General features: G+C 38.5%; 1 protein-coding gene across 5 annotated transcripts in view; it reads right to left on the bottom strand.

Annotated features, from left to right (window-relative positions):
* STIL (STIL centriolar assembly protein) overlaps positions 1-14,326 on the bottom strand; it is a 79,246-nt gene that overhangs the window by 27,176 nt on the left and 37,744 nt on the right. For all 5 annotated transcript variants that reach the window (XM_064589185.1, XM_064589182.1, XM_064589181.1 and 2 more), the window contains exons 13-14: positions 11,301-11,466; positions 8,003-8,231 (exon numbers count right to left, since the gene is read on the bottom strand). In XM_064589185.1, the coding sequence (XP_064445255.1) occupies positions 8,003-8,231; positions 11,301-11,466 (395 nt within the window). The remainder of the gene's footprint in view (positions 1-8,002; positions 8,232-11,300; positions 11,467-14,326) is intronic.

Below are 14,326 nucleotides of genomic sequence, written 5' to 3'. Positions count from 1 at the left end.
GTACAGAGTTTCAGATTTACAAGATTAAAAAGGTCTGAAGATCTGTTTTACAACAATGTAAATATATGTAACACTACCAAACTGTACCTTTAAACATCATTAAGATGGTAAATTTTATGTTATGTATTTTTTACCAAAACAACAAAACAAACAAAAACCGTAAATGATTTATTAAAACAAACACAATTCCTTATTCTGCCAACCAAAGCTCTCCAAAATTTGGTGGCCAATTTGGCTTTTCAGCCAATTTCTTACAATGCCCCCTGTTTTACTTTATATTCTGAACAAACTAGATTACTAATAATATTCTGAATTCAGCCCATATATTTTCAGTATACAATGTAGTAATTCTCAAACTTGGCAGCACAGCAATATCACTTGTAAAGTTTTTTTTAAAAAATACAACTGTTTGGGGCGCCTGAGTGGCTCAGTTGGTTAAGCGACTGCCTTTGGCTCAGGTCATGATCCTGGAGTCCTGGGATCGAGTCCCGCATCGGGCTCCCTGCTCAGCGGGGGGTCTGCTTCTCCCTCTGCCCTCTTCCCTCTCGTGCTCTCTGTCTCTCATTCTCTCTCTCTCAAATAAATAAATAAAATCTTTAAAAAAAAAAATACAACTGTTTGGACCTCACCCTTCAGAGATGCTGAACTTGTAAAGGGCACAGATATCTGTCTGTATTTTCAAATGCCATGGACTTGAGGATTACTGCTCTAATGCATCTAAACGGGCACAGTCCTGTCAAACTATCCACCCTCGAAGGGTCATTTTATTTTATTTCTAAAGATTTATTTATCTGAGAGAGAGAGAGAGAGAGCAATCACAAGCAGTGAGGGGAGGGGCAGAAGGAGAGGGAGAGGGAGAAGCAGACTCCCCGCTGAGCAGGGAGCTCCACACAGGGCTCGATCCCAGGACCTTGAGATTATGACCTGAGCTGAAGGCAGACACTCAACCGACTGAGCCACCCAGGTGCCCCTCCAAGGGTCATTTTAAAAATCTGCTTCCTGGGACTCCTGGGTGGCTCAGTCAGTTGAGCATCTGCCTTTGGATCAAGTCATGATCCCAGGGTCCTGGGATCGAGTCCTGCCATCGGGCTCCCTGCTTAGTGGGGAATCTGCTTCTCCCTCTGCCTGCTGCTCCCCCTGCTTGTGCACTCTCTCTCTCTCTCTGACAAATAAATAAAATCTTAAAAAAAAATTTTTTTTTAAAGTCTGCTTCCTCTAAAACCCTAACTGGATATGTTCTCTTACTTCTTTTAACCCCCACTAGCACTTCCCTTTATCTCTTACATCACATATATTCTCATTTATAATAGAGTTATTTGTGTGTTCATCATGTTTTGGGCAAATTTTTTAATCTCCTTGGGCCTTGATTTCCTCATCCATGAAAAGGGAAAAATGATATCCACTTCTCTGGGTTGAAAAAACTGTGACAGGATTAACGGAGATACAAAGTGCTTAGCATAGTACCAGACACACATAGTGGGTGGATCATAATTCTTAGTTCTCTTCATCTCTTGTTGCTTTCCCCTTGTTCCCCAAACATCAAATTGAACCTTTATCTTCAACCATGTTAACTAATTTCACTTTAATGAAAACACCAAAACTCTCAAATGGAGAAGTAGAAATCTAGTCTTTATAGAGATGTTATGGCTTTTTGGGAAATTACTTGTACTGAGAAGGATTTTTATCATCCAACCATTTGCAAAGCACTTTGTTTTTAAGGAAAGTCTGAAAAAAAAAAGAAAAAAAGGGAGAATCTGTGTCAGTTACTGAGTTTGCCTTACTCCATCTTTAGCTAAATGATAACAGTAATTAGGTACTAAGTGCTTTACATATATTAACTTATTTAATTAACCCTTACAACAATCCTGAGATAGGTGCTTTTATTGTCTCCATTTACAGATGAGAAAACCAAGTCATCCATAAATTATGAAATCTGCCTATGGTCACAGTGCTTGATTAAACCCAGGCAGTCAGGGCGCCTGGGTGGCTCAGTTGTTAAGCATCTGCCTTCAGCTCGGGTCATGATCCCAGCCAGGGGATCCCAGCTGAGCAGGGAGCCTGCTTCTCCCTCTCCCACTCCCCCTGCTGTGTTCCTGCTCTCACTATCTCTCTGTCAAATAAATAAATAAAACCTTTAAAAAAAATAAAAATAAAAACAAAAACAAAACAAACCCAGGCAGTCTGGCATCAGAGCCCATCATCTTAATCATAATCACTTAGCTATACTGCATTTTCAAGAATTTTAAAATGTCAGTTTTGGTGTTTAACCTAGTAAGCAAAAACAAAAGAAAAATAAAAGAACCAAAACATTAAAGATTCTAACCTCAAAAGATTTAAGATTAAAACAAAATTTTATTTATATATATTTTTAAAGATCTTATTATTAAGTTATCTCTACACCCAATGTGGAGCTTGAACTTACAGCCATGAGATCAAGAGTCACATGCTCTACCGACTGAGCCGGCCAGGCACTCCAAAACAAAATTTTAAAAGATGATTCTAATATGACAAGTATTAGTAGGTATGTCCAAAGTATGACTTCTAAAGAAAAATAGGATTTTTTCAAATGAAAGTCTCTATAAATACCACATACCACTGCTCTTCACTGGGAAAAAGTTTTCAGTTACCAATTATGCTTTGAGGTAAATAAATTTATCCCTCACAGACTGCTTTAACATCAGAAAAAAGATTCAGGAGGACTATCCAAGGGGGACAGGGAACCCAGGTGGCTAGGTGCCATGTATGAACACTTAGCAGTGGGAAGCACAGCATGAATCTGACCACATATCTGGGAAGAATCTTATAAGAAGCACCAAAATCACTACAGACAACAATGAAGACAGTATTTAATCCACATCAATACATTATGCTGAAGATCAGATTTACATCTAGTTATGTGTTGGAATCAACAGAGCTGATTAGCTACCCTGAAAAAGCAATTAACTACCTTCTACCAATTAACTCAGATAGGTTTCTCAAGTTAAAAACCACAATGGATTGGAGATGTTTAAGCTCTGACTTAGAAACTATTTCAGGGGGAAACCCCCATAATTCTAGAAAGAAGTCTACAGTTTACAGAAGTCAAGGAGGATAAATAAGGATAACCATAGTTAGTTCCTCTTTGTTCTCAGTTATTTTTAAAGTTATTTATTTAATTTAATTTAATTTTATTTAAGTAATCTCTACACTCAACATGGGGCTCAAATTCACAACCCCAAGATCAAGAGTAACATGCTCTTCCGACTGAGCCAGCCAGGCACCCTTTATCTCAGTTTCTAATTATTCCAAATAAAATGTGGACTTATTCTGGGGCTCACCTTAAATTGCTCTTCCTATCATTGAACTCATACGAAATAGGTAACACCCATACACTGGGTCAAGTTCTAAAGATACAGAAATCGAGGTGCCTGGATGGCTCAGTCGGTTAAGTGTCTGCCTTTAGTTCAGGTCATGATCTCGGGAGTCCTGGGATCGAACCCCGTATCGGGCTCCCTGCTCAGCAGGGAGTCTGCTTCTCCCTCTGCTCCTCCCCCTCTGCTAGTGCTCTGTCTCTCACTTTCTCTCTCTCAAATAAATAAAATCTTAAAAAAAAAAAAATACAGAAATGAGTATGATCCCTGTCCTATAGGAATTCAATTTAATGGGGGAGACATATTTACATACCTTTTTTAATACACTGTGGTACATACTATGAGAATTTAATTATATGATTAAAACATAAACTATACTGAGCGAAGGAGATAAATGTTTCTAGTTTTCTGGAGGAACATGTTTATTGTTTTTATCATTATGGTAATCAAAATAATTTAAAATGACATATATTAGAGGACACAAAGAAATAGAAAAGCATTCCATGCTCATGGATTGGAAGAACAAACATTGTTAAAATGTCTATACTACCCAGAGCAATCTACACATTTAATGCAATCCCCATCAAAATACCACCAATATTTTTCACAGAGCTAGACCAAATAATCCTAAAATCTGTATGGAAGCACAACAGACCTCGAACAGCCAAAGCAATTCTGAAAAAGAAAAACAGAACTGGAGGCATCACGATTCCGGATTTCAAGCTCTATTACAAAGCTATAGTCACCAGGACAGTATGGTACTGGCACAAAAAGAGACACATAGATCAGTGGAACAGAACAGAGAACCCAGAAATGGACCCAGAACTATATGGTCAACTAATCTTTGAAAAAGTAGTAAAAACTATCCGATGGAAAAGACAGTCTCTTCAACAAATGGTATTGGGAAAACTGGATTGCAACATGCAGAAGAATGAAACTGGACCACTTCCTTACACCATACACAAAAAAACAAATTCAAGATGGATGAAAGACCTAAATGTGGGACAGGAAACCATTAAAATCTTAGAGGAGAACACAGGCAGAAACCTCTTTGACCTCAGCCATAGCAACTCCTTACTAGACATGTCACCACAGGCAAGAGAAACAAAAGCAAAAATAAACTATTGGGACTTCATCAAGATAAAAAGTTTCTGCACAGTGAAGGAAACAATCAATAAAACTAAAAGGCAGCCTATGGAATGGGAGAAGATATTTGCAGATGACATATCTAATAAAGGGTTAACATCCAAAATCTACAAAGAACTTATCAAACTCAACACCCAAAAAACAAATAACCCAGTTAAGAAATGGGCAGAAGACATGAACAGACACTGTTCCAAAACAGACATCCAGATGGGGCACCTGGGTGGCTCAGTTGTTAGGCGTCTGCCTTCGGCTCAGATCATGATCCCAGAGTCCTGGGATGGAGCCCCACATTGGACTCCCTGCTCCACGGGAAGCCTGCTTCTCCCTCTCCTGCTCCCCCTGCTTGTGTTCCCTCTCTCGCTGTGTCTCTGTCAAATAAATAAATAAAATCTTAAAAAAAAAAAAAAAGATATCCAGATGACTAAAGACACATGAAAAGATGCTCAACAATAATACTCATCATCAGGGAAATACAAATCAAAACCAGGATGAGATACCACCTCACAACTGTCAGAATGGCTAAAATTAACAACACAGGAAACAACAGGTGTTGGATGTGGAGAAAGAGGAACCCTCTCGCACTGTTGGTGGGAATGCAAACTGGTGCACCCACTCTGGAAAACAGTATGGAGGGTCTTCAAAATGTTAAAAATAGAACTACCCTATGATTGAGCAATTACAATACTAGGTATTCACCCAAAGGATATAAAAATACAGATTTGAAGGGGTACATGCACCCCAGTGTTTACAGCACCATTATCAACAATAGCCAAACTATGGATATTGACTGATGAATGGACAAAGATGTGGTACACACACACACACACACACACACACACACACACAGAGGAATATTACTCAGCCATCAAAAAGAATGAAATCTTGCCATTTGCAACGACATAGATGGAGCTAGAGTGTATTATGTTAAGTGAAATAAGTTAGAGAAAGACAAATACCACTCATATGTGGAATTTAAGAAAGAAAACAGAAGAATATATGGGAAGGGGGAAAAGAAAAAAAAAGAGAGAGGGAAATAAGCTGTAAGAGACTCTTAACAACAGAGAACAAAGTGAGGGTTGATGGAGGGATGTGGGTGAGGGATGGGCTAGATGGGTAATGGGTATTAAGGAGGGCACTTGTTGTGATGAGCACTGGGTGTTGTGTGTAAGTGATGAATCACTGAATTCTACTCCAGAAACCAATACTGATTGTATGTTAACTGCCTAAATTTAGGGACGCCTGGGTGGCTCAGTTGGTTAAGCGTCTGCCTTCAGCTCAGGTCATGATCCCAGGGTCCTGGGATCAAATCCCACATCGGGCTCCTTGCTCAGTGGGGAGCCTGCTTCCCCCTCTGCCTGCTGCTCCTCCTGCTTGTGCTTTTTCTCTCTCTCTCTAATAAATAAATTAAAAAAAAAAACTACCTAAAATTTAAATTTAAAAATAAATAAAAATAAAATGTACCTAGAAAGTATCAAGCAAAAAAAAAAAAAAAAGTCAAATATTATCACAAGGTTTATAACTTAAAAAAAATAATCAGCTGTCTGCCCCATGCCACCCCACCACCAAATTCACCTCTTTTAACTGTTACATATGGTGTTTTACACCTACATCATTCCTCTATCTTCAAATTTATAGTATTTATTCTGCACCTGATTCCTTCTAGCACTTCCACAAGTCCAAACTCCTTCATCTCACTTGGGGTGGCTTTTACTATACTAACCAGTTTCCCTACTTCCACTCTAAACTCCTTCAGTTCATTTGCCACAGAACAGCTATTTAAAAAATGAAAAATCAGATACCACTCTTTTGTCTAAAATCCTCCCTGGATTTAATGAGCATAGAATAAATTCAAAGCTCCTTTCCACATCCTACAAAGCCCCCACATAATTTGTCTCCTGCCTATATCCCTGACCCCATTTCCTATAAGCATGCTCTCTTGAGCACTTTCTCTCTCTCTCTCACCCCCCTACCCCCTCCCCCTCTTCCCTCTCCCTCCTTCCATCCCTCCCTGTCACTGTGTCTAGCCACAATGATTTTCCTAATTGTTTCCTGAACTGTCAAGTTCCTGCACCCCTCAGGGTCTATACTTGCCATTTCTTCTACCAGGAACACTCTTCAGATATTCTCAGAGCTGGCTCTTTATCATTCTAGTCACTGCTCAAATGTTACCAGCTCAGGGAAGGCTTCCTTTACCATTCCCCTACTTAATATATCCCTCACTCCCATGCCACCATCCTAGTTACTTGATCACCCCGGTTTATTTTCTTCACAGGAGTTGTGATTATATGAAATTAAATTACTTGTTACTTTTTTTTTTTAAGATTTTATTTATTTATTTGTTAGAGAGAGAGAGAGAGCGTGGGCACGAGAGAGTGAACAAGAGTACAAGCAGGGGGAGCTGCAGGCAGAGGGAGAAGCAGGCTCCCTGCTGAGCAAGGAGCCCGATGCAGGACTTGATCCCAGGACCCTGGGATCATGACCTGAGCCGAAGGCAGCTGCTTAACCAATTGAGCCACCCAGGAGTCCCTTACTTGTTACTTTTATGGTCATTGTTTGTCTCTGCAAGTCATGGAAACTCCATGAAGTTAGCAGCTTTTCCTAACCTACTGCTTAATCTCTAAGGCCTAGTTCTGTGGCAGTACTTATCAGAAGCTCAAAGATATTTGAATTTCTTTCCTAATTTCCTGAAGATCTAAATTACTTTGAAATCCTTGTTTAATACAAAAAAAAAAATTAATGAAAATTTTCAAACACAGGAGAGAATAGTATAACAAATCATTATACACAGTTTTAAAAATTACCTACTCCCAGGGGGCACCTGGGTGGCTCAGTCAGTTGAGCAGCCAACTCTTGATCTCAGCTCAGGTCATGATCTCAGGGTCCTAGAATAGAGCCCCATGTAGGACTCCACATTCACCACGGAGTCTGCTTGAGATTCCCTCTCTCTCTCTCTCTCTCTCTCTCTACCCCAAGCCTCCCCCCATCTCCTGCCCCGCTCACACACAACTCTCTCTCTAAAATAAATGAATAAATTTTTTAAAAAAATTATGTACTTACAATCAATCTTACTCCAATTACACCCCTAGCCATTTCATCTCCCACAGCTATTTTTTTCTCACCAGGTTACTTTGAAGTAAATCTCAGAAATAAATTCTTATATACATATAATTGCAATATGCACAATCTTTAAAAATTTACAAAATTTAGGGCCCCATCTCCATCTGGGGGCTAGTTATCAGAATCTCTACAGTAAGGCTTAAGCATATGTATGTCTGAAATTTTCTTCATATGTTCTGATTCAGCTAGAATGTAACACATCCAATGACTGACATCTGGGAACAGTTCTAGAAGGGTCAGAATTGTCAGTTACATAAGAACCGTATCAGGAGAGACACTACTGAAAATACCATTTACAAAACAAACAGTTTCTGAGTTAAAACACCAAAAGAATATTAGAATTTAAAAAGAAAAAAAGGAGGATGAGTGTTGAATCAAAGACACCTTACTTGGATACAGAAAGTGGTTGATTAAATTCTTCCACAGCAATGTTGCTTTCTTCAAAGCTGGGAATATCAACTGCTTTTAATGAAGATGCGCTACCTGGAGGACTTGTGACTTCATTATTAATATCAACAGAAAAATTCATGTCCTCACTGGAAATCCTGGTATCATCTTGCCTCTGCTGAGATGCAGGCTCTTGATCATCGCCTGCTGCATTCCAAAACAAGCTGGCACCTGGAGGTTAAATGATTAACCAGATACTGAAACAAATACTCTACTATAAAAATAATCCTCTGACAAACCTCTAAGTAAGACTAAGCGTATTGTGTTAACACAATTACCTAGAAATGTTTTCAGATTATATCTTCTCAGAAATGCCATAAAGAGGTAAGGTGAAAAGACAGAAAACTGGTCTACAAAGTGGGGGAGGGGGGTGCCTGGGTGGCTCAGTCAGTTGTGTCTGACCCTTGGTTTCGGCTCAGATCTTAATCTCAGGGTCGTGAGTTCAAGCACACTGCACTCCACACTGGGCGTGGAGCCTACTTAAAAAAGAAAAAACAACAATAAACAACCTGGGACAAAAGGAACAGGGGACATTCTGGGCCTTGTCTCTTCAAGAGGTGTAGCTCTCAAATGACGTGTTTCACATATAAAGGTTCTGAATACAATTTAGGGTGTATGTGTGTGTATAGAAAACTGCTGTTCTGAAAAACAAGGGAAAACATATAACGAGTCCCTAGGCTCTCTGATTTCTATCTTTAAATGCAATATTTATGAGAATATTCAGGGACCTATCAGACATACGTAGTATCAGGCAAGTATTTAAAAATCAAATGTTTGGGGCCCCAGGGTGGCTCAGTCAATTAAGCATTCAACTCTTGGTTTTGGCTCAGGTCATGATCTACTCAGAGTAGTGAGAAGTCTGCTTGAGACTCTCTCCCTCTCCTCTGTGCCCCCCCCAAAGCTCACATGCACATACTCTCTCTCTCAAATAAATAAATAAATCTTAAAAAAAAAAAAAAGGACCATTATGAAAAAGTTATGTAAGTGCTGCTACTCTTCTGGAATATTTGCCAATACATACCTTTAGGAAATTAAGTATTACTATAGAATAAACATGCTTTTAAAAGCCATTTAGTTCTAACAATTATTAATAATGCTTTTTTCTGCATATAAGTAATAACCACCCCAGGTCATCCAAGTTGAATAACTGAATATGAATCTATGAGGTTTCAAAATAATTTCAGAATATCAGTTTAAACATGTAAATGACTTCATTCAATTATCTTTTATTCACACACATTATGATTCAGGCATCATGTTAGCTAATGAGATATAATCGTGGAATAAGGCAGCGTTCGAGTCCCAAAGGCTTATAGTCTAGGAACAGATACAGAGAGAACCAAGTATAATACAGTAAAAGTACAGAGTTTATAGGAGGAAACTGCACTTTTTTGGTATGTTTGGTATGTATGTTTGGTTAGCTCACAATACGCACAGCTCCTTGTCCACTACCCCTTTACAACACATACAAACTTTCTCTGGGAACTGTCACCCCTGCAATTAACAAAGGTGAGACTCCAGCAGATATGTCCCTATTACATGCTTCTCAACCCCCTTACCATTGAACCAGGGATTAAACCCTAATCCAAACTAGGCCATTCAGGTTCTCTGAATTTGAAACAAGACTAAAGGAGAGTAACCTGGTTTGTGTACATGGCTAAAACTGTGTAACACATACACTTTGGAGCTTTGGGTGAGCTAGAAAAAACTGAGTAGAAAAACTGACTAAAACAGCCAGATGGTTGGACAGTCCTAACGGTATTCCAGTTTCTAGTTCCAGTTTTTTCTTGAAGTGAGCCCCACTCTTGGCCTTGGTTTTCATGAAACAACCTCATATCCTTCCAGTAAATTCCCCTTCCTTACTTAAATTATTTCAAAGTGGTTCACATTACTTGCAGCCAAAGAATCTTGACTAATACTCAGTAATATCTGACTTATAAATGTACAAGAGGTTCTTCCTCCCCTCCCTCCTTGCTGCCCTCTACATGGACCAGTTAACAAATGGGTTCAGAGATAGAATATAGAAATCTGCCTTCCTTCTTTTTCTCCCTCTCAAATCTTTATTCTCCAGGCTCAAATCTTCATCTGTTACTTCTACAAATCTTAGGTCATCAACCCATCTCCACTCCTCAAATGTTTGGGTATCACCATCTTCATTTCCCAAAGTAACTCAAATGCAGTAGATATTTAGACCGAACTCATCCTCTCTCTTTTGCTTTTCTAACTTGTCCTCCTAGGTCATCTAAGCTGAAAATCCTGGAGTAACTTTTATTTTCATTTTTAATAAACTTTTAATATTAGAATAATTCTACATTTATAGAGAAGATAATACAGAGTATATTGTATACTCACCAGTTTGACCTGATGTTAACATCTTACATTACCGTGGCACATTTTTCAAAATCAAGAAACCATTATTAGTGCATTACAATTAACTAAATCTCCAGACTTTATTTGGATTTCACTGATTTTTCCACTAATATCCTATTTCTGTTCCGGGATCCAAACCAGTAACTTTAGAACCCTACCTCTTCCAACTGCCATATCCAATTAGTTACCAAATCTTAACACCCTACACAACTCTTTCTCTTCATTTTTACCACCATCACCTTATGTACTAGGCATCTTGCTAAATCTTGGGGACATTCTTGAAGATCTCAGGGTCTGGTGGTGAGCAAACGTGTAAAAAAATATATGTCATTTACATTATTAACTGATTTTTCAAAAAGGCCTTCAAGAGTGCTTACTGAATAAAGGAGACATTCCTTTTTGAAAGATGTAATAAAGGTTCTCCATAAAATAGGACAGTACTAGACAATTCAGAGCCCTGTGTTTCCTCACTGTGCCCCCACTATTTTCTCTACCCATCCTGTTCTGCCATCTCTCCACTCCACCTACTAAAACCCTACATACCCTTTAAGGCCCAGAATCAATACCACTGCATAGATGAAACAAACCTTCCCTGATCCCTCAAACCACAGATGACTTTTCTTACAAGAATTGGGTCCAGTCCAGGAAAGAAGCAAAAACAATGTATTATGTCATGTGGCCTCCCATTTGTTTTCAGATATACTTCTCTTTCATAAAAAGTAAAATTACAAAGATTTAAGTAAGTGATACTCTCTTCACCTTGGTTTTGGTTCTGTTTGTACCATGCACCAATTTCAATGTAAAAATTTTAAGTGATTTGAAAAGCATTTTTTAAAAATTCCTTACAAATTAAAAAAAAAATGAAATTACCTGTACTCACAGCAATGCTTACACTTTTTCTCATGTGCAAGCCAGGGGAAGACTGTGCTTCCATGGAAACCAGCTCCATTTGTCTTGCAGCTTGCACCATGTCTTCAGCAGAGGTTGTCTTAGGGGAACAGGGCTGCAGAGACTGTGCTTCCAATAAACGCTGAATCTGTATCAATTAAAAACATATTTTAAACTGGCAGTGAAATAATCAACCAAATTGGCAGCGGAGTTTAAAAATGAATTACAAAGTGCCGCAATTATAAATAACTTTTAACCCTATTTTCTCACAATTCAGTTAGATCATACCATAAAACTTATTCAATGCAGAAATCACTATCCTTCATTATTAAGAAGTATTTAAGTAGGCTAAGTGTAAATTTTATTTATTTATTTATTTTTTTAAAGTAAACTCTATGCCCGAAAAGGGCCTCTAACTTAGAACCCTGAGATCAAGAGTTGCACGTTCTACTGACTGAGCCAGCCAGGTGCCCCATGGCGGAAGTGTAAATTTAAAAGTGAAAACATAAAAGTATTTAAACTGGCATTCATAAATGGACATTTGTGGGGGCGCCTGGGTGGCTCAGTTGGTTAAGCAACTGCCTTCGGCTCAGGTCATGATCCTGGAGTCCTGGGATTGAGTCCCGCATCGGGCTCCCTGCTCAGCGGGGAGTCTGCTTCTCCCTCTGACCCTCCTCCCTCTCATGCTCTATCTCATTCTCTCTCTCAAATAAATAAAATCTTAAAAAAAAAAAAATTTGTTTATAAATGGACACTTGTGTAAAAAAGCCTGAATGTTAACACTTCTTATCAGTGTTTTATTCCTATTCCACTTACAAATCAAAATTAGGAGCTATATTCTAACTCTTTACCAAATAGTGAACATTTTTACACAAGGTTCTTCTTATAAAGGTTAATCAGAATAGCCCATGTTTGGCCATGCTAAAACTGGGAATTATTAATAACAGTAGCAAACACATACTGAATGCTTCCTGTTTTTTTTTTAAAGGTTTTATTTATTTATTTGATAGAGACACAGCGAGAGAGGGCACACAAGCAGGGGGAGTGGGAGAGGGAGAAGCAGGCTTCCCGCTGAGCAGGGAGCCTGATGCGGGGCTTGATCCCAGGACCCTGAGATCATGACCTGAGCCGAAGGCAGATGCTTAACCACTGAGCCACCCAGGCGCCCCAAGAATGCTTCCTGTTTTATAAGACACTACAGTAAGAGCTTTTATGCATGCTTATTACAATCTACCCCATAAAGAATCTACTACTATTAAACACACTTTACAGATAAGAAAACTTGAGAAATTAAAGTTACTTCCCCAGGTCATGTAACTAACAAGCAGCAAAGCTGAGGTTCAAACACCAAAAGTTTCCCCTGCTCCTTTTGAAACTGAAATGTAACTCAGATATCATAAAATTCATCCCTTTAAAGTGTACAAGTCAGTGGTTTTTATTAAATTCATCACAAAGTTTGCAACCATCACCACCATCTAATTCTAGAACATTTTCATTAATCCCCTGAAAAAACCTGTACCACTAGTGGTCACTCTCCATTGCCCACACCCAGCCCTCTGGCAACCACTAATCTACTTTCTGTCTCTACAGATTTGCCTATTCTGGACACTTTACCTAAATGAAACCACACAATATGGGGCTCTGTATCTTGCTTCTTTCACTCAGCGTAACATTTTCAAAGTTCATCTGTGCTGTTGTAGGATATGTCACATTGTGTTTACCCATTCCTCAGTTCATGGATATTGGACTGTTTTTACTTTTGGCTATTAGAGATAATGTTGCTATGAACATTTGTGTACAAGTTTTTATGTGAGCATATTTTTTTCATTTCTCTTGGGTATATACTTAGGAGTAGAAGAGCCTCCCTTTTTAAACACTGTGATTTTCTAATTCCCTATAAATTATACTATTGTGGGGATGCCTGGGTGGCTCAGTCAGTTAAGCGTTTGCCTTTGGCTCAGGTCATGATCCCAGTGTCCTGGGATCAAGTCCCTCATCCAGCTCATTGCTCAGCAGGGAGCCTGCTTCTCCCTCTGCCTCTGCCTGCCAACCCCCTACTTGTGCTGCATTCCCGCTCTCTGACAAATAAAATCTTAAAAAAAAAAATTATCCTATTGTGTTCAATTCATCTCATTCATTTCAGCAAATTAACTTTACTAATATAGGAAAATATAAATTACCAATAAATTATTAAGATCAGAAATATAACCTGCATTAATAATACAAAATGGCTTATGTATTTATAGTGGTTTATAGTGTGGATTTTGGCATCATGAAGATGTAAGTTTAAATGCTACTCTGCTAGGGCGCCTGGGTGGCTCAGTTGGTTAAGCGACTGCCTTCAGTGGTCAGGATCCTGGACTCCCAGGATCGAGTCCCACATCGGGCAGGGAGGGAGTCTGCTTCTCCCTCTGACCCTCCCCCCTCTCATGCTTTCTCTCTCATATAAATAAATAAATAAATAATCTTAAAAAAAAAAATAAACGTTACTCTGCTAACTTTTAGGATGAGCTATTTAACCACTATGAGCCTCAATATCACTTAAAACTAAAGTAGCTGTAAGGATTAAGAAACAAAGTAATTGTAACTTTTTGAGTGTTTACTATAGCCAGGACCTACACTAACCACTTTATATATACACATATACATATAGACACACACACATATACAGAAACTCATTTAACCATCAAATCTACATATAATACCAATCACTGCTCCCAATTTACAGATAAGAAGAGTAAGGTTTAGAGAGATCACACAGGAAACATTCAATAAAGCTATAGTGATTAATTGAACGGTACTGGTGCTAGAACAGATAGGCAAGTCAATGGAGAATATAGTACAGAAATAGATACAAACATATACTTCCATTACACCATAAAAAAAATATTTCCAAGTCAATAACAAAAAGATATATTATTCAATAAATATATGAGGCCAGTTATCTGAGGATTAAAAAGGAAAAACCTCTTATCTCATATATCAAAATAAAGCAACAAATATAATCC

Source organism: Mirounga angustirostris, unplaced genomic scaffold (assembly GCF_029215605.1).
Source record: "Mirounga angustirostris isolate CCGP_5_RB_7025 unplaced genomic scaffold, mMirAng1.0.hap1 SCAF_4, whole genome shotgun sequence".
Lineage (NCBI taxonomy): Eukaryota > Metazoa > Chordata > Mammalia > Carnivora > Phocidae > Mirounga > Mirounga angustirostris.
Note: the sequence above shows the minus strand (reverse complement) of the source record. Positions and strands in the feature narration are given on the sequence as shown.